The sequence below is a fragment of the Coregonus lavaretus genome (genome assembly GCF_964263955.1).
Source record: "Coregonus lavaretus genome assembly, chromosome: 2".
Classification (NCBI taxonomy): Eukaryota; Metazoa; Chordata; class Actinopteri; order Salmoniformes; family Salmonidae; genus Coregonus; species Coregonus lavaretus.
The window spans coordinates 40,131,858-40,158,095 of record NC_139989.1 but is presented as its reverse complement, the minus strand read 5'-3'; the positions used below and the strand labels follow the sequence as shown (position 1 = coordinate 40,158,095).

General features: G+C 48.1%; 1 protein-coding gene across 1 annotated transcript in view; it reads left to right on the top strand.

Moving 5' to 3' along the window:
• Positions 1-24,869, top strand: part of LOC311139055 (SRC kinase signaling inhibitor 1-like) — a gene marked incomplete at both ends in the record, with an annotated part of 105,943 nt that extends 81,074 nt beyond the window's left edge. The window contains 18 exon segments of the mRNA XM_084173908.1: positions 2,009-2,868; positions 3,075-3,182; positions 5,076-5,203; positions 6,042-6,062; positions 6,728-6,888; positions 10,042-10,217; positions 10,927-11,057; positions 11,534-11,681; positions 12,256-12,574; positions 12,808-13,084; positions 13,269-13,417; positions 14,877-15,026; positions 15,733-15,861; positions 16,503-16,592; positions 16,727-17,806; positions 19,764-19,895; positions 24,333-24,625; positions 24,785-24,869. Coding sequence (XP_084030034.1) covers positions 2,009-2,868; positions 3,075-3,182; positions 5,076-5,203; positions 6,042-6,062; positions 6,728-6,888; positions 10,042-10,217; positions 10,927-11,057; positions 11,534-11,681; positions 12,256-12,574; positions 12,808-13,084; positions 13,269-13,417; positions 14,877-15,026; positions 15,733-15,861; positions 16,503-16,592; positions 16,727-17,806; positions 19,764-19,895; positions 24,333-24,625; positions 24,785-24,869 — 4,437 coding nt within the window.
• Between the last annotated feature and the right edge of the window lie 1,369 nt (positions 24,870-26,238).

Genomic DNA, 26,238 nt, shown 5'->3' with positions numbered 1-26,238 from the left:
CAGCTCATTCAGTGCAATCTTAATGCCAGCATTGGTTTGTGGTGGTAAATAGACAGCTATGAAAAATATAGATGAAAACTCTCTTGGTAAATAGTGTGGTCTACAGCTTATCATAATACACTCTACCTCAGGCGAGCAAAACCTTGAGACTTCCTTAGTATTTGATTTTGTGCACCAGCTGTTGTTTACAAATATACACAGACCGCCACCCCTTGTCTTACCGGAGTCAGCCGTTCTATCCTGCCGATGTAGCGTATAGCCCGCTAGCTGTATGTTATCCATGTCGTCGTTCAGCCACGACTCGGTGAAACAGAAGATATTACAGTTTTTAATGTCCCGTTGGTAGGATAACCGTAATCTTAGGTCATCCAATTTATTTTCCAATGATTGAAGATTGGCTAATAGGATTGATGGGAGCGGCAGTTTACTCGCTCGCCGTCGGATCCTTACAAGGCACCCCGACCTACGTCCACGATATCTCCGTCTCTTCCTCATGCGAATGACGGGGATTTGGGCCTTGTCGGGTGTCTGTAGGATATCCTTCACGGCCGCCTCGTTGAAGAAAAATTATTTGTCCAATACGAGGTGAGTAATCGCTGTCCTGATATCCAGAAGCTCTTTTTGGTTATAAGAGACGATGGCAGAAACATTATGTACAAAATAAATTACAAATAACGCGGAAAAACACACATAATAGTACAATTGGTTAGAGGGCTGTAAAACGGCAGCCATCTTCTCCAGCGCCATTTGTTTGGGACAAACCTATGCAAATAATTAGAGTGTGTGTGTGGGTGGCTGTGTCTCTGTCTCTGTCTGTGTCTGTGCGTATGTGTGTGTTTTCGTGTGTGTGTGTGTGTTTGTGTGTGTGCGTGCGTGCGTGCAGGCATACGGAAATCCCTAAAGTGTGTACGGAGAAACAAAATAGGATGGACTGTTGGACTGAACTAGATTACATGAAATCCTAGAGAGTTCTTATTTCCAGAAGGGTAGATGATGTGGTAAAGCCAGGCCTTTGAAGAACGTTAAAGTTGCTGTCTCTTTGCTGGCTCTTTGTTCTATGACAGTGTGTGTGTGAACTGCACACCCCCTCCTAGTTCAGTGCTGTGCTGGGGACTGCCCTGCATGTTAGCTAACATCTTGACATTGAACTGCTCCGGGGTGTACATTTTTGGGTTTGGAGAGCTGGTTTTAACTGTGTTTTCAGGGTTTTATGTAAGTATTAGTCCTGACTCCTGTGTACAAGTGTGTGTGTGTGGGTGTGTGTGTGTGTGTGTATGTGTGTGTGTGTGTGTGTGTGTGTGTGTGTGTGTGTGTGTGTGTGTGTGTGTGTGTGTGTGTGTGTGTGTGTGTGTACAATATTAAAGGATTAGACCACACAGGCAAGCGGTGGAGGAGAGAAGAAAGAAGGAACCTATGGTGGATGAGGAAATTCCTCACATTCATTCTAATGAATGAGGAGTGGGTTAGGATCCTGCTTTCTCTCACTTCTCTTCAATAAAGAGGAAATAGATATGTGCAGATATGGAGATGTGCTGAATACGAGCTCTTTGTAATCCAATGTAATACCAATGGGTTTAGTTGGGCTGGTTAAATGGAGCTCAGTGGTTCTCCTAGATGAGTGGAAGGAGAAGAAAGAAACAGTGCGACAATAAGGCTGGACTGGGCCCCTCTCTTAAGCTCTTTCACTTTCAGCCTCAGTTATTACACTGTAAGGTGACAGTCAATACATGTAGGTATTCCCATATCCTATAAGCCTTTCTGTACTCTTGGATAGAGTCATTACTATAGACTTGAATAACACGTGTTGATTGTGTGGTGGTATTTGATGTGGGCTTGTATAAAGATGCTATGATTGCATTGATGAGCCCAGGCTGCCACAGACTGTCCAATGTCAGTCTGATCTCCTATCCTCTGATTGTCAGTCTGGCACAGAGGGGAAGCACAGCCTTTTCATCCACTGGTATCCATGGTAACCTACCCTCCACCCCTGCCCCTGTTGTCGTTTCAGAGGGATCTGGTGTACACATCCCGAGAGTCCTCCCCTACCCGCCGCCTCAACACCCTGCCCTCCTCCTCCGCCTCACCCCCCTCCGGTTCCCCATCCCGCTCTCGTCTGTCCTACAGTGGGGGGCGGCCTCCTTCCTTCGCCGGGCCGGGTAGTCACCCCCAGCACCACCAGCACCCCCAGCAGCACCAGCCCCAGCACTCCCACCACCCTGGGGCTGGCTCCCACCACGGGGGCCCCAATGCTGGCCTGTCCTCCTCCCCTAGCGCCATCCTGGAGCGTCGTGACGTCAAGCCCGACGAGGAGGTGTCTGGGAAGAACATGATGTTGGTGAAGAACGAGGGGTTGTACGCTGACCCCTACAGCCTGGTACACGAGGGCCGCCTCAGCATCGCCTCTACACAGTCACTGGCTGCCATCGGAGACCCCTTCGGCTTCCCCGTGTCAGGTGGGCTGTACCGCCGTGGCTCTGTGCGCTCCCTCAGCACCTACTCTGCTGCCGCCCTGCAGGGGGAGCTGGAGGACGCCCTGTACAAGCCTGGAGGTCCCGTCTACTCCGACTCCTACTCCTCAGCCACACTGGGCATGGGCTTCCGCATGCCCCCATCCTCCCCACAGAAGATCCCTGATATGCAGCTGAGGGACAGGGGGGACTCGTACTCCAGCTCCCCCAGTCGAGCCTCCCCGGTCAGGCAGACCTTCCGCAAGGACTCAACCTCCTCTTCCATGTTTGTGGAGAGCCCCAAGTCCAGGCCCAGTTCCAGCTCTGACCCTTTGGCCCTGCAGGCCGGGCCGGGAGGGGACGGGAGCAGGTTTGCGCCCGGGTACAGCTCCCCACTCCCTGGAGAAACTTCTGAGTCCAGGTGAGTATATGTGTGTGTGTGTGTGTGTGTGGTTTGAGATTTCATGCTTCCCCTATACAGTATGTGTGTGTTTCACTAGGTGTTTTCTAGTGTATACTAGTATGTTGTGACATTACTGTGTGACGTGTGGGCGCATGAGCTTGCATGATTGTGTGTGTGAGTAAACCTAACTGACCAGTGTGTGTTAACCTGCTGGCTTTCTCCAGGGATCGTATGGAGCGTCTGGACCGTATGGAGGCCATGGAGAAACAGATAGCCAGTCTGACAGGCCTGGTTCAGAGTGTACTGACCAAAGCACCCGACAGTGACAGCACGTAAGACCCCCATAAGACCCCAAACACACAGAGCCATTCATAGAAGTATATACTACTACAGCAGTAGCAACATGACAGGACGAGCACAGAAATACATGACTGGTCTCAAGATACAGTGAGGGAAAAAAGTATTTGATCCCCTGCTGATTTTGTACGTTTGCCCACTGACAAATAAATTATCAGTCTATGCTTTTAATGGTAGGTTTATTTGAACAGTGAGAGACAGAATAACAACAAAAAAATCCAGAAAAACGCATGTAAAAAATGTAATAAATTGATTTGCATTTTAATGAGGGAAATAAGTATTTGACCCCCTCTCAATCAGAAAGATTTCTGGCTCTCAGGTGTCTTTTATACAGGTAACGGGCTGAGATTAGGAGCACACTCTTAAAGGGAGTGCTCCTAATCTCAGTTTGTTACCTGTATAAAAGACACCTGTCCACAGAAGCAAACAATCAATCAGATTCCAAACTCTCCACCATGGCCAAGACCAAAGAGCTCTCCAAGGATGTCAGGGAAAAGATTGTAGACCTACACAAGGCTGGAATGGGCTACAAGACCATCGCCAAGCAGCTTGGTGAGAAAGTGACAACAGTTGGTGCGATTATTCGCAAAGGGAAGAAACACAAAATAACTGTCAATCTCCCTCGGCCTGGGGCTCCATGCAAGATCTCACCTCGTGGAGTTGCAATGATCATGAGAACGGTAAGGAATCAGCCCATAACTACACGGGAGGATCTTGTCAATGATCTCAAGGCAGCTGGGACCATAGTCACCAAGAAAACAGTTGGTAACACACTACGCCGTGAAGGACTGAAATCCTGCAGTGCCCGCAAGGTCCCCCTGCTCAAGAAAGCACATATACAGGCCCATCTGAAGTTTGCCAATGAACATCTGAATGATTCAGAGGAGAACTGGGTGAAATGGTTGTGGTCAGATGAGACCAAAATCGAGGTCTTTGGCATCAACTCAACTCGCCGTGTTTGGAGGAGGAGGAATGCTGCCTATGACCCCAAGAACACCATCCCCACCGTCAAATATGGAGGTGGAAACATTATGCTTTGGGGGTGTTTTTCTGCTAAGGGGACAGGACAACTCCACCGCATCAAAGGGATGATGGACGGGGCCATGTACCGTCAAATCTTGGGTGAGAACCTCATTCGCTCAGCCAGGGCATTGAAAATGGGTCGTGGATGGGTATTCCAGCATGACAATGACCCAAAACACACGGCCAAGGCAACAAAAGAGTGGCTCAAGAAGAAGCACATTAGGATCCTGGAGTGGCCTAGCCAGTCTCCAGACCTTAATCCCATAGAAAATCTGTGGAGGGAGCTGAAGGTTTGAGTTGCCAAACGTCAGCCTCGAAACCTTAATGACTTGGAGAAGATCTGCAAAGAAGAGTGGGACAAAATCCCTCCTGAGATGTGTGCAAACCTGGTGGCCAACTACAAGAAACATCTGACCTCTGTGATTGCCAACAAGGGTTTTGCCACCAAGTACTAAGTCATGTTTTGCAGAGGTGTCAAATACTTATTTCCCTCTTTAAAATACAAATCAATGAATAACATTTTTCTCACACTGTTCAAATAAACCTACCATTAAAATTATAGACTGATCATGTCTTTGTCAGTGGGCAAACGTACAAAATCAGCAGGGGATCAAATACTTTTTTCCCTCACTGTATTGTTGTTTAATAGACCAGAATATGTACAAGTACATTATTGAAGTATAGTAGTACTATACATAAGTATAGTACAGCTGTTGGTATTACTGGCTGGTAATAATGATGTTGCCCTGTATGTCCTGTAGTATAAGTACATACTGTAGTACATGAGTATAGTACAGGCATTAGCACTGTAATTGCCTTGCCCTGTGGCCCTGGTTGATCCTCAGATGCGGCCTACTGCGTCTCTGCATGATGGCGGGCTGCCCTCCGGACCAGGGCTCGGAGTTCTCACGGCCCTTCCCTTTCTCTTCCAGCGAGAAGACCGAATCCAACAGCGACGGCTCCGCCACTGGAAGTGAGTACTACGCCTGAAGTTCTATAAATGCTCAAACTAGATTGAGGTGAATTGAGTTTTAGTTTGAACCTGTAGTCAGACTGAGTCCAGTCCTGCTAACCATTAACAATAGTTCAGGCTGAGCTTAGTTCTCGTATCCATTTACTCATTGGACCAGGCATAGACCAGTTATCTAAACAATAAGATGGCTACTGGTCAGTAAACCTCAACAGACATAGAATGACATCTCCCTCAACTCAACTGTGGTCCTCTGTAGCTCAATTGGTAGAGCACGGCGCTTGTAACGCCATGGTAGTGGGTTCGATCCCCGGGACCACCCATACGTAAAAAAGTATGCACACATGACTGTAAGTCGCTAAAGCGTCTGCTAAATGGCATATTATTATTATTAACTCGCAACCTAGATACAAACTTACCCATCGCTCTCTCCATGCTTCCTCTAATATCTCCCTCTTTACTCTCACATTTTCCCTCCCCTTTCCTCTTCTGTTTTATTTATCTTTCTTCTCACTCCCTGTCTCTCTCCATTTCTCTTTCCTCCACTGTTGCTAATGCTTCCATTTAGCATGAGTGAGTCTACAGAGACTTGCTGTTCAATGGCCAGACCATCAAAGGGCCAGCGAAAGGACACATCTGCCTTTGATGCCTCTCCTTGGCATGAAATAACATCAGAAAATAAATCTGTTAAATTAGCAATTTTTCTCTCAGCAATAGTCGATAGAGGATGTGTTCAGGGGCCCTCATTTGCCTCTGGCAATGTAAACCTTTTTTCTCCACTCTCTCCTCTCTCTCTCCCTCATTTATCTTTGGTAACTGGCTCACTGCTTCTGTATTACAGCTGGACGGCTGAAGCGGAAAGGTAGTTTCACTCTTCTCCTTCTCTCCTTTTCTCTTCTATCTCTCCTCTCATCTCTCTGCCCCTGTGTGGGTGTCTGTGGTGTTGTCCCAGCTCCAGTGGTGGTGGTGGTGTGTCTCCTCTCTTATGTACCCTTTGGTTGGTTACCTAGAGGTCAGGTCTGTCTCTTCTACACCCTGTCCCCAACTCCTCTCTAACCCCCCTCCTGTCTCTGGTCCTGTCTTGTTGGTCCCTTACTCCTTTTGGATCTGTCTGTCTTGGTCCTCTGTAGCTCAGCTGGTAGAGCACGGCGCTTGTAACGCCAAGGTAGTGGGTTCGATCCCCGGGACCACCCATACACAAAAATGTATGCACGCATGACTGTAAGTCGCTTTGGATTAAAGCGTCTGCTAAATGGCATATTATTATTATGTTCAAACATCTGCGATTCAGAAGGATATTCTCCTCCCACCATCAACAGGCTCTCCCTGTTCGTTTTCAGTCTACCTCTGTCCAGCAACTGAGCTGGGATCCTTTACCTGTGCTCCCAAGACTGCGTGTGGAAGTGTGTGTGTGCATGTATCTGCTGTTGTGTGTATGTGTACAGACGTCTCTATACATACAGCATTGTAATTAACCCAGTTTCCTTTGACTTCCTCATAGCCTGTGTTCTGTCCTGTGATTGTCAGCTCTGACGCCGTCTGCCCCGCTGGCTCTGATGCCCCCCCCTCCCTCCGGAGACACCCAGGTCACCACCGTCACCCGGCTGCAGATGCAGCTCCACCTCCACGACCTGCAGCAGAATGCCACTGACCTGCGCAAACAACTCTCCCAGCTCCGCAAGATGCAGGTGGGAACAACTGGGCCTACTCTCAATGCGTCTATTAGAATGGCTGTTTACACAAACACGCAGGCAAATAGGCACGTGCACACACTCACACTCACACACACTCACACTCACACACACACACTCACACACTCACACACACACAGCTGCAGTCTTAGTTACTGCTATTTATGTTACACTAATATCACACACACTTCAGAGGCGAGGGAATGAAACATGTTATACAAAACACACTAATAATAAACAAGATGTCTTCTTCTCTGACACATTTAGGTCATAGTTTGCTTTGGGGATGTTTGGGATGTGAGACAATGGAAGATTAAAGTTGTAGTGTGTGTTGGTACTAAGAGTTTCAAGCCGTGGTCATTAATACCCTAGGCTAGTGGCTATCCCTGTGAAGATGGACGCAGCATCAGATAATAGAAAGAAATGAAACCTTTTTCACTGTGACTCCCTGCGGTACCATGGTTACAGGCTTAGGAGAAAAGCTAAGGATGAGTTAAATGCTTTCCATGAAAAGAGGAGAGAAGAGAATCCTCCTGTCTATGTATCTTAACTCTCTGGAGAGAGAGGGGGAAGAGGGGAGTGGAAGTGGTTGCTCTAACACATTAGATCAGTGGGGAAAATAAATGAAGAAGTGTAGAGGATATGGCGTATGTGATTTAGGGACAGCACAGGGTCGTTTAATAGTCTGCCCTGTCTGTCTCTTCCTTTAGAGAGACTTTATGAAACATAGCAGTGGACACAGTCAGTGGTCCAGTCCACTTCATGCATTGTTAAGCTCTCCCTAGGGCCCAGCTCCATGGCTCATGACTCCTGGGTTTTGTCGTTTTATAGCCTGTGATTTCCTCAACATACTGCAGGTGCTCACAGAGAGACACAGCAGCAGTACCTGCACCAACTCTCTGCTGATTAGGAACTGGGTTTAAGTGGTGGGATATATTGTTTGAGAAAGAATACACTTAGTGTACAAAACATTAAGGACACCTGCTCTTTCCATGACATAGACTGACCAGATGAATCCAGGTGAAAGCTATGATTCCTTATTGATGTCACCTGTTAAATCCACTTCAATCAGTGTAGATGAAGGGGAGGAGACAAGTTAAAGAATGATTTTTAAGCCTTGAGACAGTTGAGACATTGTGTATGAGTGCCATTCAGAGGGTGAATGGGCAAAACAAAAGATTGAAGTGCCTTTGAACAGAGTATGGTAGTAGGTGCCAGGCGCACCGGTTTGTGTCAAGAATTGCAACACTGCTGGGTTTTTCACGCTCAACAGTTTCCCATGTGTATCAAGAATGGTCCACCACCCAAAGGACATCCAGCCAACTTGACACACCTGTGGGAAGCATTGGAGTCAACATGTGCCAGCATCCCAGTGTCCCTTTCGACACCTTGTAGAGTCCATGCCCCAATGAATTGAGGCTGTTCTGAGGGTAAAAGACACAGATGGAGAGGAGTGAAGTGGTAAATGGAAGCCAAACGCAGCACAGTGGGACTAGAGAGTAGTAATAATCTGTCATTTACCTGTGTGTGAGCCCAAGCATGACTCCTAACCTCTGACCCAACCCGTTGCCCATGGAGACGGCCACAGGCCTGAATAATACATGATGCTCATGAATTATGTAGAGCGAGAGCGAGAAAGGAGAGAAAGGGTGAACGTGGTAGAGGTAGCGTAATGCAGAGAAAGAAGCAGAAAGACAACGGAGTACACATGTTTTCATTGTGACTGCTGTGGCTGGATCAGAATAAATGGGGTTTTAATGTACCGCTTCTATTGGGGCAAATCAGAAGTAATGCTGCAGAGCACGTTGTTCATACTGTTGTTCAGTTTGATTCCCTGGAACATAAAAGCAATCCATTATTAATTTCCGTTGCTAAGCAGGTGCTTTCATCTCAGTAGCGCTTGCATTACATACATTATAACAGATTCCATTCATAGTTCTGGATGTGTATTGAATTTTGATTGAGTGCTTTGCTCAAGGGCACAGAAGCAGTATGATTTAAACGTCCTACCAGTTCAATTCTCTAACCGACAACCCTGCTGTTTTCTGCCTGTGTGTGGGGTTTTTTCTGAGTGAGACACCCACACGCATGCACGTGCACACACACACACACACACACACACACACACACACACACACACACACACACACACACACACAGCACCGTGATGGGTTCCATCATCAGCTAATCACATTCTGTTAGCAGGGGAGACAGGTTGGCTCAGACAGTACCGCTGGCGCATCAGAACGCCCGAAAAGCTCTCAAGGACAGAGCAATCTGTGTTAACACAAACACACACTCTCTCTCTCACTCTCTCTCTCTCACACACACACACACACACAGAGAGAGACACACCGTGGAGGTACAAACTCAGGGCAGGGCAGGGCATCCTCATGCACACATCAGCCCATTGCTAGACAGACAAGGCCAAAAAAGAACACACCGTACGCAGTCAAGGTCAGGGCAGTACTGTATACAGACAGACACACACCAGTGTTTCCCATGTCTATATATTTAGCAGCAGCGCACCGCCACTGCAAAATTGTTGCCGCCACACCACATTTTTTAAATGTATTTTTTAAAATACATTTTCGGGATGAAGAACAACATTAATAATTGACTTATATATTTTTGAATAATATAATCTTTTAGAACTAGAAATCTCCAAAATAAAAGCTAAAGCAATGAAACCAAAAAAATAAAACAATGAATTTAGGAGTCGTTTTTGCATGGCTAGATTACAGACCGGACACGCAGGACACATGCCCAGGGGCCCCGATTGGGGTTCCCATTGATTTTGTTATAATGTTTGAGCATAAGAACACTGAATCAGCCATGGTAGAAATGCAGGAAATTAGCTTTCACACTGCAAAATGTTCTGTCAGCTCCATTGAAAAATGTATAGAATTGCAGGAACGTTTTTGATCTGGGCAGGACCATCTTAGGTGTGTGATACCAAATTCTATACATTAATGATGACCTGTATGACCTCTGTATGACCTCAGACACCTGTAACCTCTATTACCAATTTGGTTACACTGATTTCTGCTACAAATCATTCATATCATTCAGACCACTATTAGTTACACAATTTAATCTTGTCTAACCATTCAGTATTGTCTGTCGGTCTGTCTGTGTGTGTGTCTGCAGCTCCAGAACCAGGATAGTGTGAAGACGCTGCTGAAAAGAACGGAGAAGGAGCTGAACGTGCGTGTGAGTGACGCTCTGAGGAAACAGGAGGACCCTCTGCAGAGACAGCGCCTCCTGGTGGAAGAGGAGAGACTCAAGTACCTCAACGAGGAGGAGCTTATCATCCAGCAACTCCAGTCAGTACTCACTTAATTACGTTTATTGAATGACTGGTTAACTGATTGATTGATTAACTGATAGACCTGACTGACTGATTGATTGACAAAATCTATTCACATGATTAAAAAATAAAAAATAAACATCAGTAAGATAATTGAGGTTCTAAAGAGGTCCTATGATTAATATGGTTGTACTAAGGCAGTAATACAGGCAGTCCTACTGGTAACAGAAACAATGCCCATGCATTACAACAGCTGGAAAACATCCCCGGTTCCCAGACACTGTCTGGTTTAGCAAAGAGTGTGTAACTTTATACGAGTGGACATTGTTGAATAAATCATTCGCCTCGTTAGAACATCGCTGTTAATCTAGGCTTATTATTAACCGTTGCTAATAGCCATTTTATTTCATTTAATTATTCATACCATTTTGATTGGCCATATGGCTTCAGGCTGATTTATTTGACATCATTAAGTTGGGTTTTCATTAGTAGTTCTGCTTCGTCAGCTTGTGTATGTGTGTGTGTGTGTGTGTTCCAGCGTTCATGTGTACTTGTGTGTGTCCAGTCTGTGTGTGTGTCTCTCCATCGCCCTTGTGGTTCTCTCACCTCCTCACACAGTTGTATGGTAATTCACAGTAGAACATTACAGTCTTCATAACATGAACATTTTCATGTTAACTGTGAAGGTCTTGTGTTAACACGTCTCTCCTGTGTTGTCTGTCCAGTGACCTGGAGAAGTCAGTGGAGGACATCCAGAAGGGTTCAGCTGTCAATCACAAGCTGGTGACGGTTCAGGAGCTGGAGGAGAAGGCCTCGCTGCTGAGGAAACTAGGAGAGACACTCACAGAGCTCAAGAGTGAGTCACTCACAGATTCAGTCTGATACACTGATCACTCACAGACACACCGACACGGTCTGATACACTGATCACTCACAGACACATTGACAGTGTCTGATCACAGGAGGCTGCTGAGGGGAGGACGGCTCATAATAATGGCCGGAACGGAGTAAATAGAATGACATCAAACACCTGGAAACCACGTGTATGATGTATTTGATACCATTCAACTAATTCCGCTCCAGCCATTACCATGAGCCCGTTCTCCCCAATTAAATGTGCCACCAACCTCCTGTGGGTCTGATAAACTCATCACTCACAGACACACTGTAGGCACTGACTTGCTGTCAATCACTCTCAGATAGTCAATCACAGACACAAATCAGTCTCAAACATCCAGATATCACAATCACCATTCTCAGAAATCAGACTCCCATTGTGACTCCTGAGATGATAATATGTAGCGTCACCTCTCTCTCCCTGTCCCCCTCCAGACCAGTTCCCCAGTCTGCAGAGTAAGATGCGGGTGGTGTTGAGGGTGGAGGTGGAGGCCGTCAAGTTCCTGAAGGAGGAGCCACACAGACTGGACGCCCTGCTGAAACGCTGCAAGAGCGTCACTGACACACTGACCACCATGCGCAGGTACGACCCAACACACTGACCACCATGCGCAGGTACGACCCAACACACTGACCACCATGCACAGGTACGACCCAACACACTGACCACCATGCACAGGTACGACCCAACACACTGACCACTATGCTCAGGTACGACCCAACACACTGACCACTATGCTTAGGTACGACCCAACACACTGACTACCATGCGCAGGTACGACCCAACACACTGACCACTATGCTGAGGTACGACCCAACACACTGACCACCATGCACAGGTACGACCCAACACACTGACCACCATGCACAGGTACGACCCAACACACTGACCACCATGCACAGGTACGACCCAACACACTGACCACTATGCTCAGGTACGACCCAACACACTGACCAGTGACCACCATGCGCTGGTAGGCTACGGCCCACCACACACTGACCATCATTGATACATCAACACTGATCCAACATCACAGGTACGAAGTGTAACTCAGAGCCTGCATTGTCTAGCCACAGCACAACAGCACTAAACACATAATAGCCGATATACAGACTTTACTGGCATCGCCTGACATTGGCTGTATTTGTGGGGTCAGGCAAGTGAATGAGGGCATATGGAAGAAGCAGGAGGACTTCCCCAAGCACAGCGGTGAGGACTTCCGTAAGAGTTCCGACTTTGACATGCCCACCAGCCCCCCTCTCAACCTCAGTGACCTGAGGGGCGGCAGCAGCCTGTCAAACTGGAGCCCCCATTCCAGCCACAGCCATAGTCAAAGTCATGGCCATGGGCACAGCAACCCCTCCTCTGGCCCCCACAGGGACAACCACCCCCCTGTGCCTCACAAGGGTCGGGCCCTGGAAGAGCTGGCCAACCGCGCTGCTGCTGATAAGGCTGTGTCTGTGGAGGTTCGACTGGTAAGGAACCCTTCTGTTACTCCATTCTAGTCTTTAATCTGTAGTTTTCTGAGTGTGGCATTGGTATGATGATACAGTATATATGGGTGTTGGAGGTGAGTGAGAGTAGGCATGAGTGAGTCTACAAGTGTGGATGTCTGCACATGTGTATGAGTGAGTGTGTGTCTGTGTGTGTGTCTGTGTGTGTGCATATACAGTATCACTCACTGTGATATCTTTCTCTATGGTTCCAGGCAGCAGAGCGGGACTGGGAGGAGAAGCGGGCCAGTCTGACCCAGTACAGTGCTCAAGACATCAACCGTCTGCTGGAGGAGACCCAGGCTGAGCTGATGAAGGCCATCCCAGACCTGGACTTTGCTGCCAAGCAGATCAACAAGCCCTCCTCCAACACGCCCTCCCAGTCTCAGACCCCCCAGAGCGGGGGAGGGATCCCAGAGCACCGTCCTACCAAGCCCCAGCATGCTACACACAAGCTCTCGGGGAAGGAGCCTGGCTCCAGACGTGGCTCTGGTAAGGATTGATCAGACCTCCCCTTACCCAACAGAGGTAACAGTAGAGCGTTGGGGTTTTTGATGTACTGATGGGCAGCAGTGTTTTGTCACATACTCAGCTCATGAATGTGTCAGTGTTGGATGTGAATGTACTTTGTCCTGTTCTCTAACGGGTGCCCATGGTACTGCCCTCCCTGCCACAGATGTAGAGCAGCTGACGGTGACTCGGTATCGCACAGAGAAGCCCTCGAAGTCGCCCCCTCCCCCGCCACCTCGACGCAGCTTCCCATCATCCCCGTCTGGCCTGACCACCCGCAGCGGAGAGACCCTTATCCCCGGCAAGAGCATTAAGGTGACAGAGCATGAGGCATGGATGTACAGTGGCTTGCGAAAGTATTCACCCCCCTTGGCATTTTTCCTATTTTGTTGTCTTACAACCTGGAATTAAAATGGATTTTTTGGGGGTTTGTATCATTTGATTTACACAACATGCCTACCACTTTGAAGATGCCAAATATTTTTTATTGTGAAACAAACAAGAAATGAGACCAAAAAATAAATAAACTTGAGTGTGCATAACTATTCACCCCCCCCCCCCCTCCCAGTCTCAAATCTCTGGAAGACTGAAACAGGTTTCCCTCAAGAATTTCCCTGTATTTAGCGTCATCCTTCAATTCTGACCAGTTTCCCAGTCCCTGCCGATGAAAAACATCCCCACAGCATGATGCTGCCACCACCATGCTTCACTGTGGGGATTGTGTTCTCGGGGTGATGAGAGGTGTTGGGTTTGCACCAGACATAGCGTTTTCCTTGATGTCCAAAAAGCTCAATTTTAGTCTCATCTGACCAGAGTACCTTCTTCCATATGTTTGGGGAGTCTCCCACATGCCTTTTGGCGAACATCAAATGTGTTTGCTTATTTTTTTCTTTAAGCAATGGCTTTTTTCTGGCCACTCTTCCGTAAAGCCCAGCTCTGTGGAGTGTACGGCTTAATGTGGTCCTATGGACAGACACTCCAATCTCCGCTGTGGAGCTTTGCAGCTCCTTCAGGGTTATCTTTGGTCTCTTTGTTGCCTCTCTGATTAATGCCCTCCATGCCTGGTCTGTGAGTTTTGGTGGGCGGCCCTCTCTTGGCAGGTTTGTTGTGGTGCCATATTCTTTCAATTTTTTAATAATAATTTAATGGTGCTCCGTGGGATGTTCAAGGTTTCGTATATTTTTTATAACCCAAGCCTGATCTGTACTTCTCCACAACTTTGTCCCTGACCTGTTTGGAGAGCTCCTTGGTCTTCATGGTGCCGCTTGCTTGGTGGTGCCCCTTGCTTAGTGGTGTTGCAGATTCTGGGGCCTTTCAGAACAGGTGTATATATACTGAGATCATGTGACAGATCATGTGACACTTAGATTGCACACAGGTGGACTTTATTTAACTAATTATTTGACTTCTGAAGGTAATTGGTTGCACCAGATGTTATTTAGGGGTTTCATAGCAAAGGGGGTGAATACATATGCACGCACCACTTTTCTGTTATTTATGTTTTTGAATTTTTTGAAACAAGTTATTTATTTAATTTCACTTCACCAATTTGGACTATTTTGTGTATGTCCATTACATGAAATCCAAATAAAAATCTATTTAAATTACAACTTGTAATGCAACAAAATAGGAACAACGGCAAGGGGGATGAATACTTTTGCAAGGCACTGTATATTCACACAAACACACACAGACACGCACACACACACACACAAACACACATACACACACCTCCTGCCTAGTTTCTGATCTCCTCTATGTATGTGTGGGAAAGTCGGAGGCAGAGGAGGCAGAAACACAGAAGCCCCATGTGCAGCTACGACGGACAGTGTCTGAAAACCCCCGTCCTGCGTCCACCCCTCCCACCATCGCCTCTGGAGACAAGGAGGAGGGAGAGGAGGACAAGATCGCTGCTGAACTGGAGGTACTGGTATACCAGCTTCAGAAATAGTGTATTAATAGTGTTAGCAGAGTTTATATAGTATTATTATAAGTGGTCTCTGAAGGATGTTAGGTAAGGGTGCAGGGAATGGGTAATGTTACTGAAAAACGACACTTCCTCCGCTTCCCTAATTTTCCCTAGAGCTTGTAGCTACACATGCCCATGCACACACACACACACACACACACACACACACACACACACACACACACACACACACACACACACACACACACACACACACACACACACACACAGGCCTCATTAGCTGGCTGCTTGGTGTGTTAGAGTGGATGGTCAGGCCAAAGCAGCAGGTGCCATATGTCCTCCACACCCCAGGCCTCCTCACTGGGACAGAGAGCTCCAGTCACTGTGGGCCCAGATTACTGCAGATCACACAGCTTAGTCACACACACACACACTGCGTGTCACCCAGAGCTCACAGACCAACCCTGCCTGGCCACATGGACAAAATGGAGCGTTGGATTGTGTGTTTGTTTTTCTGATGCCCTGCTGGCCACAGTGAAACAATAAATTGGACAGATTATTTTTTATTTTTTACTGTAATTTTAGATAGACCAGTTATAATCACTTATCTTGATATTATGGATGACTTATCCTAATTTAAAAATTATTTACATTATTTCAACTACCCCCCTCCCCTCCCTCCTACACTTCCCCTGGCCAGCTGTTTCAGAGAGCCCCCCTCAGGCTCAGCCACACCCCTCCCCTGTCCCCACCCAGTGCCCCCCGCAGCAGGACCAGTGTGCCCCCCTCCAGCCTCAACCTATGGCCCCCAGGGGCACAGTGCACCAAGGTAACGCCCTCCCTGACCTCGCGAGGGCTTGTGTGGACTGCAGCTTCCTGAGACTGCCCTCACCTTCCTCCTTGCCCTCCTCGCCCTCCTTCCTCCTCGAACTAACACTTCCACCACTCTACCCCCTCCCTCAAATACACACTCCCATGTTCCATCCCTGATCTCTACCCCCCTCCCAGAGTACACAGTCCCATCCTCACCTTTGTCTCTACCTGCAGAGTGCTCTCCACATGTTCTCCTGTCAAACACAACAGCTGCTCACCAGCACACAGACTGTACACTGAACCTATTCATCTTGGTGTTGTAGGGAAAGTAAACAGGTTTGTACTATTGTTTTAAATGCAGCCCCTTGGTCCAGCACTCCCCCTGTTCTACACTACCAGAACACACCCCTAAACACACTGTCTCCAGATAACACCATCTCTACAACTGCCCTCCCCTCACACATCCTGTACCAACACACACTCACGAACTGATGGAGTGATCGCTCACAGATACACACAAACACTCCTGTGACTAGTGACTCTCTGTGTTGATTGCAGTGCTCTGAAGTGCATGTGGGTGTGTGTGAGAGCGTGCAAGTGTGTGTGAGTGCGTGTGTGTGTGTGAACAGTTGTGAAACTCTACACTGTGTCTACCAGCTGTCTAGAGTATCGTTGGACTGCTCTGGCCTACAGTGGAAGCAGGGCAGCTCAGAATACACTTCCAGCATACTGGCATCACACTCACAGGTTAGTGCCCTAATAAGAAGTATGTTATAACCAGTCAATTACCATTACACTGTTTAGAAAATAATCATATTTTATCTTATTGAAAGTATGTTGGAATATTACTTCTATTCACCCATTTTGTTTTACATGCACAGAGCATGGCCCTTCCTGGTCCGTCCTTCTCTCCAGTCCCCCGGATTGTGTTGACAGAGTGCATGTCAGTTCCACTCTCTCCCTCAGAAGGCTTTGTCAGAGAATTGACACAGGACCATCAGATGTCCCTGACAGTGGACCAGTCCCAGAGCCAGACTGCTCCTCCCCAGGCAGTCCCCCAGATCCAGGTCTCTAAAAGGAAGGATCCTGTCAGCCAGGCCCAGAGGAAGCCCTCTCGGCGGGGGGAGCTGAGAATCCAGGAGTCCTTTGAGAAGGAGGAAGAGAGGGAGGAGAGAGAGGAGCTGTCCTTGGTGCTGACTGAGCTGGAGGTGAGAGTGATGTCACCCTCGCAGGCCCAGGAGCTCAGCAGGACCATGGGAGAGGCTTTACAGACACTCACCATCCCAACTCAGCCTTCAGAGGGAACCACTGAAGCCCGTCTGTGTGGGGCTCCACTACTGGTACTCTTCAGGGAGACTGTGACGGTCAGAGAGGCCTACAGGCAGCTGCAGTTACTGCTGGGCAGGGTGGAGGACACAGGGTCATCCAAGGCGGTCCCCAAGCCCAGAGCAGGACCTTCTCACAGCAGCCTGAGCAGCCGCCCCAGTCCCCTGGGTTCCAGGATAACTCTCTCCCCTGAGCAGCAGGTCTCTCTGAGAGAGGCTCTGAGGAGAGGGGTGGAAACAGGCGACAGGAACCTGACACTACCTCACAGCAGTGGAACAGAGCGCATTCTAGCCACCCTTCCGGAGCCCAGTCAGGACTCTGCAGAAGCAGCAGTGAAACCCAATGGGTCTGCAGGTTTTGAGGAGAGCCAGGCCAGGGAAGGACAGGGACAGAACCCCTGTAAGCGGGGACAAGACATCAGGAGCAGCACCTACAGGAGGCTGGACAGCCTGGAGGAGACCATCCGCGAGCTGGAAAACACCCTGCTGGAGCTCAGTGGCCACCCCACCACACTCCCCACTGACACCGCCCTGTCAGAGGCTCCAGACCCAGCCCAGACGCCTGGCACCAGCACCACAGAGACCAAGAAGCCCCCAGTCCCACCCAAGCCCAAACCCTCCTTCACTCCTTCCAAGGTCTATAACATGCACCCCTGCATAGACTCTGCTCTTTGGAGGGCATGCACCCACTTCTCTCTATCCTCATCTCTCTTTTTGGCTTTAAGAGTTCGGGTTGTAGTTTCTGCTGAAGCGTCATCTTGTCTTCCTCCTGTTCACTCCTATCTGACTGCACATAACGTACCAACCTCACATGGAGTTATACCTCACACCTCCATTGAACCTCTCTACCTGCCAATTCCCACATAGATATAATCAGTTGTCTGCTCCCTGTGAAAACTGGTAGATTTTGGCCGTCCAAACAGAATGCTTTAAATGCTGAAGACTTTACATCTTTAATCAGTTAAACTCAAAGGGGCCCGCAACAGATGCTCTCCTTCTCTGTACTGTGATTAGTAATGGGGCTACTGTCCTCTTGGAGAGGGGCTGTTAATTGTCTTTTTATTGTTCTTCTGTTTCTACTCTGTAAACCAGGGCCAAGTCCAATCTCTGCTGCAATAAACTGTCATTTCTCTTTCGCTCCCCTCTTTATTTCCCCCCTCTCTTCACATCTTTGTCTTGTCTTCTCATTGTACTTTGCTGCTTCTCTCGTCTCTGTAATCAATGACCAGATACCTGCATCATCAACTATTCCAGCTTTACCTTGAAAAGTCTTTAGGCTTATCGACGAACTAAATGTTGAGACTTGGTTTCCAAATTGGTCTGAAACTGAATACAGACACAAACTGTTGTTCTCATTATCCCATAGTAATTCATTAGCATAGGGCAGACCAGACCTCAGAGGGCTCATTGCATGCTGGGAGTCTGAGTTTGTCACGTCACCTTTAGGTCAAGATACTTTGTAAAGCTCCCAAAATGAATAATGATGATAGATAGAGAGTTAGAGACCGACAGGTGAAGAGGTAGAGTGTAGCATGGACCACCATGTTGTCTCCGTGTGTAGATAAACTCACACCCACTCCAACTCCATCCATGAGTGCAAGCTGCAGTAGGTCTGGCTGTCAGGGACCATTTCTTCTCCTTGCCATTCAACTGGAGAAACAGGTCCCGTGGGCTTGGCATGGGCTTGGCATGGGGTTGGTGTGGAGTTGCAGCGTTTTCACGCCTTGTTGCATCACCCTCATTACTGTAACCACCACTGCCTTTAACTGGGTCTCATTAGGCCAATCAGATCCTTCATCCAGGTTCCCTACTCTACCCGTGAATGACTTATATTAGCATACCATACTGGGCACTCTGTCCCCTGTAATCATATGCAGTGCCTTTCCTCTTAGCTAATGTGCATGTGTGGAGGGGGTTGGGGAGTAGATAGGATGTGCGTGCCTGTGTTGGTGAGTGAGTGCGTATTTTCTTTTTGCATATTAGAGGTAGAGAAAATGATTGAGCCGACGACATCATATGATGAAGCCCCTGGTGCAGCCACGCTACGCAACACCACTTTGAATTGTACATTTCCATATTCTCCTGTTTGTCAGATCTTCTGTAGCGCTGCAGCCTGTGTGTAGTGATATAGTGATATAGTGAAAGTCAGTGGGGTGGATGATAGGGAGGTATATCAGCGATCTTAGGGCTTTCAGCAGCCTGCAGGCTTACTGGGTGAGCGCTTCTATTGAGTTGGTATATGTCTGATTAAAAGGAATGAAATGTCAATCTGTTGGTGTTCTGTGACACTCATACTCCCATTTCTCCCCATCTCTCCCCTTCTCTCCCCTTCTCGCCCCATCTCTTCCCATTTCTCCCCATCTCTCCCCTTCTCTCCCCATCTCTCTTATTTATTATTTATTATTTATTATTATTATTTATTATTATTATTATTATTATTATTATTATTATTATTATTATCTCTCCCCATCTCTTCCCATCTCTCCCCTTCTCTCCTCATCTCTCCCCATCTCTCCCCATCTCTCCCCTTCTCTCCTCTTCCTCTTCTTTTGTCTATTCCCCCATGCCCTCCTCTCCTTCTCTCCTTCTCCAGGGAGGGAACAGCTCTTCAGCTGTGGGTAAAGTCCACTCCTCGGCTGCCTCCAGACTGAAGCACCTGCAGCAGAGCAGCACAGAGAAGACCAAAACTGGCAAGAGGGAGGACTTCCTCAAGGGCCAACAGCAGGTACTGTATTCTAGTCAGACTGATCATCCCCCTACCTAACTGACCCCATACCCTACCTTCTGGTCACACTCCCACTGAGACGATACCCCTGCACAAGGTAGCTTATTCCACTGTTGTATTGGCGGTGTACCTACATATCTTGGTGCAGCTTCTTAATCCATAGACCGCCTATGGATTAGCCAGAGCCAATACTACTACTAGGGTCCTGTTTGGTAAAGGGGATATAGATAGTGTACAGAATGGATAGTGTAGTGCACTAGGGACCTGAAGGTTTTGAAGCATGTTGGGTTATAAGTTAGAGATGCAAGGGGGCCCAGGGGAGACGGGGAAATTGAACTATTCAGGCGTGTCAGAACAAAGTCAAGCTGAGAGAGAACTTTCTTCTCTAGTTCTGCCAGGAGTCATGTCAATGAAGTAAGCTTTAATGTCAATGTTATTTGAAAAATACAGGAGCACTGAAGTGCACCTAAACCCCCTCTCTGCGCTAAAAATACTTTGATATGGAATTCAGAGAAGGAGCCATTCGATTGGATCAAGAGAGCGAGAGAGAGAGAGAGAGAGAGAGAGAGAGAGAGAGAGAGAGAGAGAGAGAGAGAGAGAGAGAGAGGCCAATAAAGCCCTTTGAATTGAATTGAGAGAGAGAGAGAGAGAGGCCAATAAAGCCCTTTGAATTGAATTGAGAGAGAGAGAGAGAGAGAGAGAGAGAGAGAGAGAGAGAGAGAGAGAGAGAGAGAGAGAGAGAGAGAGAGAGAGAGAGAGAGAGAGAGAGAGAGAGAGAGAGAGGCCAATAAAGCCCATTGAATTGAATAGAGAGAGAGAGAGAGAGAGAGAGAGAGAGAGAGAGAGAGAGAGAGAGAGAGAGACAGACAGACAGACAGAGACAAAGATAGATCCATGTATATATAATATATATAGAGAGAGAGTTGTGAGACTGTGCTGCCTAGTAGCTATATAGGTAAGCATGGGAGGAATGTCTCTAATTCCCCTGTCTCCCAGTGTAGGCTGAGGCTAATCAGTACCCAGTTGTGTCAGTGTAATCACTGATTATTCAATATGAAGCGCACAGTGCTTCCCCTCAGTGTGCTCCCTTCAGCTCTCGCTCGCTTTCTCTCTCTTCCTTCATTTTATTCCTTCATTGTTTTCATCCCTTTTATTTCTTGTTCTCTCAATTTTGCTGTCTCTCTTTTCCCACCTCTATCTTTCTCTCTCTCTCCCCCTGTGTGCCTCTCGTTCCCTCCCTCTACTTCCACTCTGTGTGTGTTTGGAAAGCTGTAGGTGTGGAGTGGCCTCCTTCTAGCCCGCTGAGAGGAAAATGAATCCCATTATTTCAGAATGAGGAGACAGGATCTCAGCGCGCCCCCTTTGTCCGCAGACTGTTGCAAACAATTACACTGAAAAGAGGCTGTGTGAAAAAACTATCCCCTCGTCCAAAGAAGGAAAGACGCTCAAAACAATCTCCCTCCGAGTCAGAGTTAGGATAGCGCCAACAATAACAGTAACTAAGACATTACTAAACCCATTTCAGAGCATTTTGAATCACCATATGGCTTCAATCGCAGAAGTCAATCTCCCCACTACTCAATGACTGACAGCAGGCTGTTTGTATGGGCAGCTCATGCCATGGATGTCTGTCTTCTCTCGTTACAACACCTCAAAACTGTCAGATACCCTCCTATACTATACTGCCCAGGCTACTGTGCCAGCCAGGTGCCTATCCACTAACCATGTTAGTTGACCCACAGAGCTTTAAGGTGCCCCACTAGTTTCCCCACTCCCATAGAGTTGTAAGTTAGTTTCCCCACTCCCATAGTTGTAAGTTAGTTTCCCCACTCCCATAGAGTTGTAAGTTAGTTTCCCCACTCCCATAGAGTTCTAAGTTAGTTGCCCCACTCCCATAGAGTTGTAAGTTAGTTTCCCCACTCCCATAGAGTTCTAAGTTAGTTTCCCCACTCCCATAGAGTTGTAAGTTAGTTTCCCCACTCCCATAGAGTTCTAAGTTAGTTGCCCCACTCCCATAGAGTTCTAAGTTAGTTGCCCCACTCCCATAGAGTTCTAAATTAGTTGCCCCACTCCCTACTGATGCTGTTGTTTTGACTGACACCCACCCAGACATGCCCACCGTGGGTGTCCTCTCTACTGAAGACACAGCTGAAGGTAAAGAGGTCTCTTCTCTCCTCCCCTCCCCAGAGATGACTCCTGACCCCAAACTCTTACATTGACCCTCTCTCTCTCCGGCCATCACTCTCTCCTTTCATATTCCTATCTTTCTCTTTTTGTCTCTTTTCTGCTTATATCCTCAGTGGTGTTATGAATAGATGTTATTGGTGGTGGGAAAGCTTTCATATTTGTGTTATCTGTCTGTACTATGTGTTTTCTCTGTGTGTGTGTGTGTGTGTGTGTGTGTGTGTGTGTGTGTGTGTGTGTGTGTGCGAGACTGAACAGGGCATTGTGAGATGATACTCATTGCCGTTGTGCCTGCGCTTGTTGTTTGGCACTGCTACAGTACCAGGAGACATCACGTCAGAGCGTTCCAGGCGTGAGAGGATTTTTTAAATCACTGAGCTGTTATAAGACCAGACAGTTCAAAGCCACCATTTTGCTCCGGGGGGGGGGGGGGGGGGGGGGGGGGGGGGGGTAGTAAAGGCCAGTCCCACAAGACAGTCTTTTGGCAGGCAGCTCTGAGCTTCCGGAGATGAGAGGAGGCAATTTTACCGCACTAACAGACCGGAATAAATGTTGCGGTAGCCAGGCTTGAGAGAGAGGAGAGAGTGAGGGTGTCCTCAGGCAGAAGGAACAGCCCCTCTCCCTGGGGGCAGACAGCAGCACCAGAGGTACTGGAGCACCAGCCAACAGAGTAGGTTAAAGCCTCAGAGGCCACACAACACGCACCTGCTGTCCAACCAACCACACAGAACGAAACCCCTCAATCCCCACACTAACACCCTCCAACCACTCAACATGCAGGGCAGAGTAGAAACCTCTCTCAGAAATAGTGGATGGCCTTTTTTTGGAACATTGTGGAGGAGAACTTTCGCCATACTTTCTGTATGTTATTCAAGAGCAAATTATTTGCTATCGTGGATAGAATTTAAGTTAGTCTATTTGATCGTTGTAGTCAAAGTCACCTCTAAATAAACAATGACCTTTGATATAAAACCTGGTATGCAAAGTTATTGCTCTCTCCCAGTGTCTGGGATGGTTACATCAGACTCTTCCTTCACGTTACACCTCTCATCCCCCAGCCACAAGCACAGATGTCTAGACAGGTGTCATCATCCAGTGGCACTGATGTAGGACTGATCACAGAGTAGGGGACCCTCACACATTCGTGCTCTGGCATAGATCTGGTAGCGTTTGGCACTGCCTGTCTTCTGCCCATGCCCTGGCACTGCCACTGGGTCTGCCACATGCCTCCAGCCTTCCTCTATGAGAGAGACTGGCTGCTGGCAGACTGCATTTACAGAGAATACACCCCATATACTGTATAATGTCCACAGTGTTACCACAATGTCTCACTGCCAACACAGCGCCATGTACTGGTGTACTCCAGCATCACACAAAGGGGAATGTGTGTGATGCTGTTCATTTAACATGTTTTGCATTTTTAATGACTCAGACGTCCATTAAAAAAACAGTCAAAACAGTAACGGACAACAGCAGTGTAACCCCTGTACACTTCTGTTACATTTTCACTTCAGACTGTTGGTATCATAACACAAGAAAGATATGTATTGTCGGTTTTTAACCCCCATTCTGTGTAGTTGGCACTCTTGGCTAGCATCAACATCTGCTGATACTAACCTGAATTTCCTGTGTTTGTCTCTTGTTCTCATCTCACCCCTCCTCCCTCACCCCCCACCTCTCACCCCACCCTGCCTGTGTCTCTCTACACCACCTGTTCCTGGGGCGCCACCACCACCTCACCCACCACCCTGTCACCTGTGTGATCCTCCTGGGCCACCCTGTGCCACCCGGCCTGCCCCTCCTCCTGCTCCTCTGTGACCTCTGACCCTGCACAGTGAGTGAGGGACCAGCCTGTGCCCTGTGCCTGTGCTCTCCAGACTCCTCCTCATCACCAACCACCTGACTACAGAGCTGCATCTGACCCCCCACCCCATCCCCTGCTACTCCTAGTCCACCCCCTTAAGCCCCCCTCCCCTCTGTTGGCTTAACATGGGTATTGGCAGAGTCTCTGACTCCTGTACCCTCTCACGTCCTACATTGACCACACAATGCACAGGATATCTACCCTGTGTGTGTTCTGTTTGTGAATGTGCATGTCTGTGTGAATGGAAGGGTGCTGTCGGGGACCACTACCAACTATATGACTGTTCTCTCTTTTTCATTTATCTTTTCCCCCCTGAAACATTTCCAATTTTCCCCAATTCTCCATGTTCCACCTCCTGTTCCTGGTCTGTACCTGGGTCTGACCCATAGGCCCTTGGGAACAGCAGCAGCAGTATTAAGCCCCTCCTGTCAGGCACCAAAGCTGACAGTTTCTCCGGCCGCCTGCCCTCCTCCAGTTCGGCCTCGGCTGTGTTTGCCCCGGGTCTAAGGAAGTATCCCCAGGAGGGGGCGCTGTCTTCCCTGACAGCCTCCTCCAGCCAGGCCAAAGCCCTGCTGGCCAGCCTGTCAGCCTCCAGCCTGAGCGCCGAGGCCCTGCTCCTCTCCTCCACCTTCCGCCAACACCGCCTCCTCCGTGAGCAGCAGCGCGCCTCCTCCCTGCCCCTGCCCAACGGCCGCTCCTCCAACTCCACCACCACCTCCTCTTCCTCCTCCTCCACCTCCCCCACCTCCACCACCCCCACCCCCACCCCCTCGCCCTCCTCCCCGACCCCCCTGACCTCCCTCAACCTCTCCTCCCTGGGGCTCAAACCTGGTGGCCGCAGCCTGCAGTACTCTGGCTCCAACAGCTACAAGGAGCGTGGCAGCAAGACCCTGCCCAAGCCTGTCTCCCCTAGCAACTCACAGTGAAGTACAAGAGGATGGATGAGAAAGAGGAGGAGCAACATCACATGCCAAAACTGAAGAGCAAAACAAGCAAACTGGCCCCGCCCTCTACGGTAGCCCTCAATGCCAAGAGTTAGATGCAGCAAAACATATCAGTGGGGAGTTCCCCAGAATATATTTCTCAGAGTTTACTTTCTGAGTGTCACTTTGCTGCTCTTGGTCTCAGTCCAGCAGCCAGAATCTTCACATATCTTTAATTATACAGTACAAGAGTTGATGAGACATTAAGTGGAGGTGCACTGCACTCCTCCTTGGACAGTCTGGTGGTTCCTCTGTGGCTCTCCCACTCAGTAGTACTGACAGTTCCCAAGACCCCCAGAGAGAGAGCTCAAAGATGGGCCTTGGCCTTCTCTCCCTCCCACTGCCTTGTCTGGTCCGGTCTGATCTGGTCTGGGTGGACAGAAAAACAGTGCCAGTCCTTTATGAACCCTCAGTCCATCATCGCACCATTTGCCAAATCTTACTGGATGGAACCTTAGTGGAGTAGATGTAATATCTAGACTGTGACTTATATTATACAGAGTAGAGTTGCAATAATCAACGAGTACAGTACAGTAGTCGTGTGTGTTCAGAGTTATAGCAGTCTTATTCCATCACCTGGCAGAATGTGAATCTGTGGAGAAAAACGAAGCTAAACCAAGGTGGTGGTTTCCATTCTGGGACAGTTTTCTGTTTGTTCCTTTCTTTATTTCAGACTTATTTCATCACCTGTGGAGAAGTCTAAACTGGTGCTATAGTTGTCCCTGTTTTGTAAAGAGCTTACATGAATGAAACGGCTCCCATTCAATGTGACTGTACATTCCACTGTATATCCAATACTATATCCCTGGAGTGGCTTAAGGCCTCTTCTCTCCAGCATCTGATTCCATTCTTCCCCTCGTTCTCTATGGCCCCACTATTAACACAGCAGTTTGGCAATGGAAGAAAAAGCCAGGGAGCTGCTTTTGTTGAAATCCTCTGATTTGAGAGTCTGCACACAATTGTATCAATTTTATAGGAACAGTAATGTGATATTACAGTAGATCAATTCTTTAACGACTGAGCTGGTACATGAAGAAGGGAACAAAGGAAAACAAAAAGAAATCTAAACATTGAAAGGGATCATTAAAGAATGTAGAATGAGTAGACATGAATGATGTATGACAATCAGGACGTATCCATAGTTGAAGGGTTTTGCCTTGGACTGGCGTTCCCTGCTGCAGTGATTACACTCCTTACTCAACACACACTCATGTGACCAGGCACAGGCACTTAGCAATAGATGCATGCACACTCTCCAACACGCCAGTGAGACGGAGATCCACCTAACTGTTTATGGAAATCACAGTCTCCA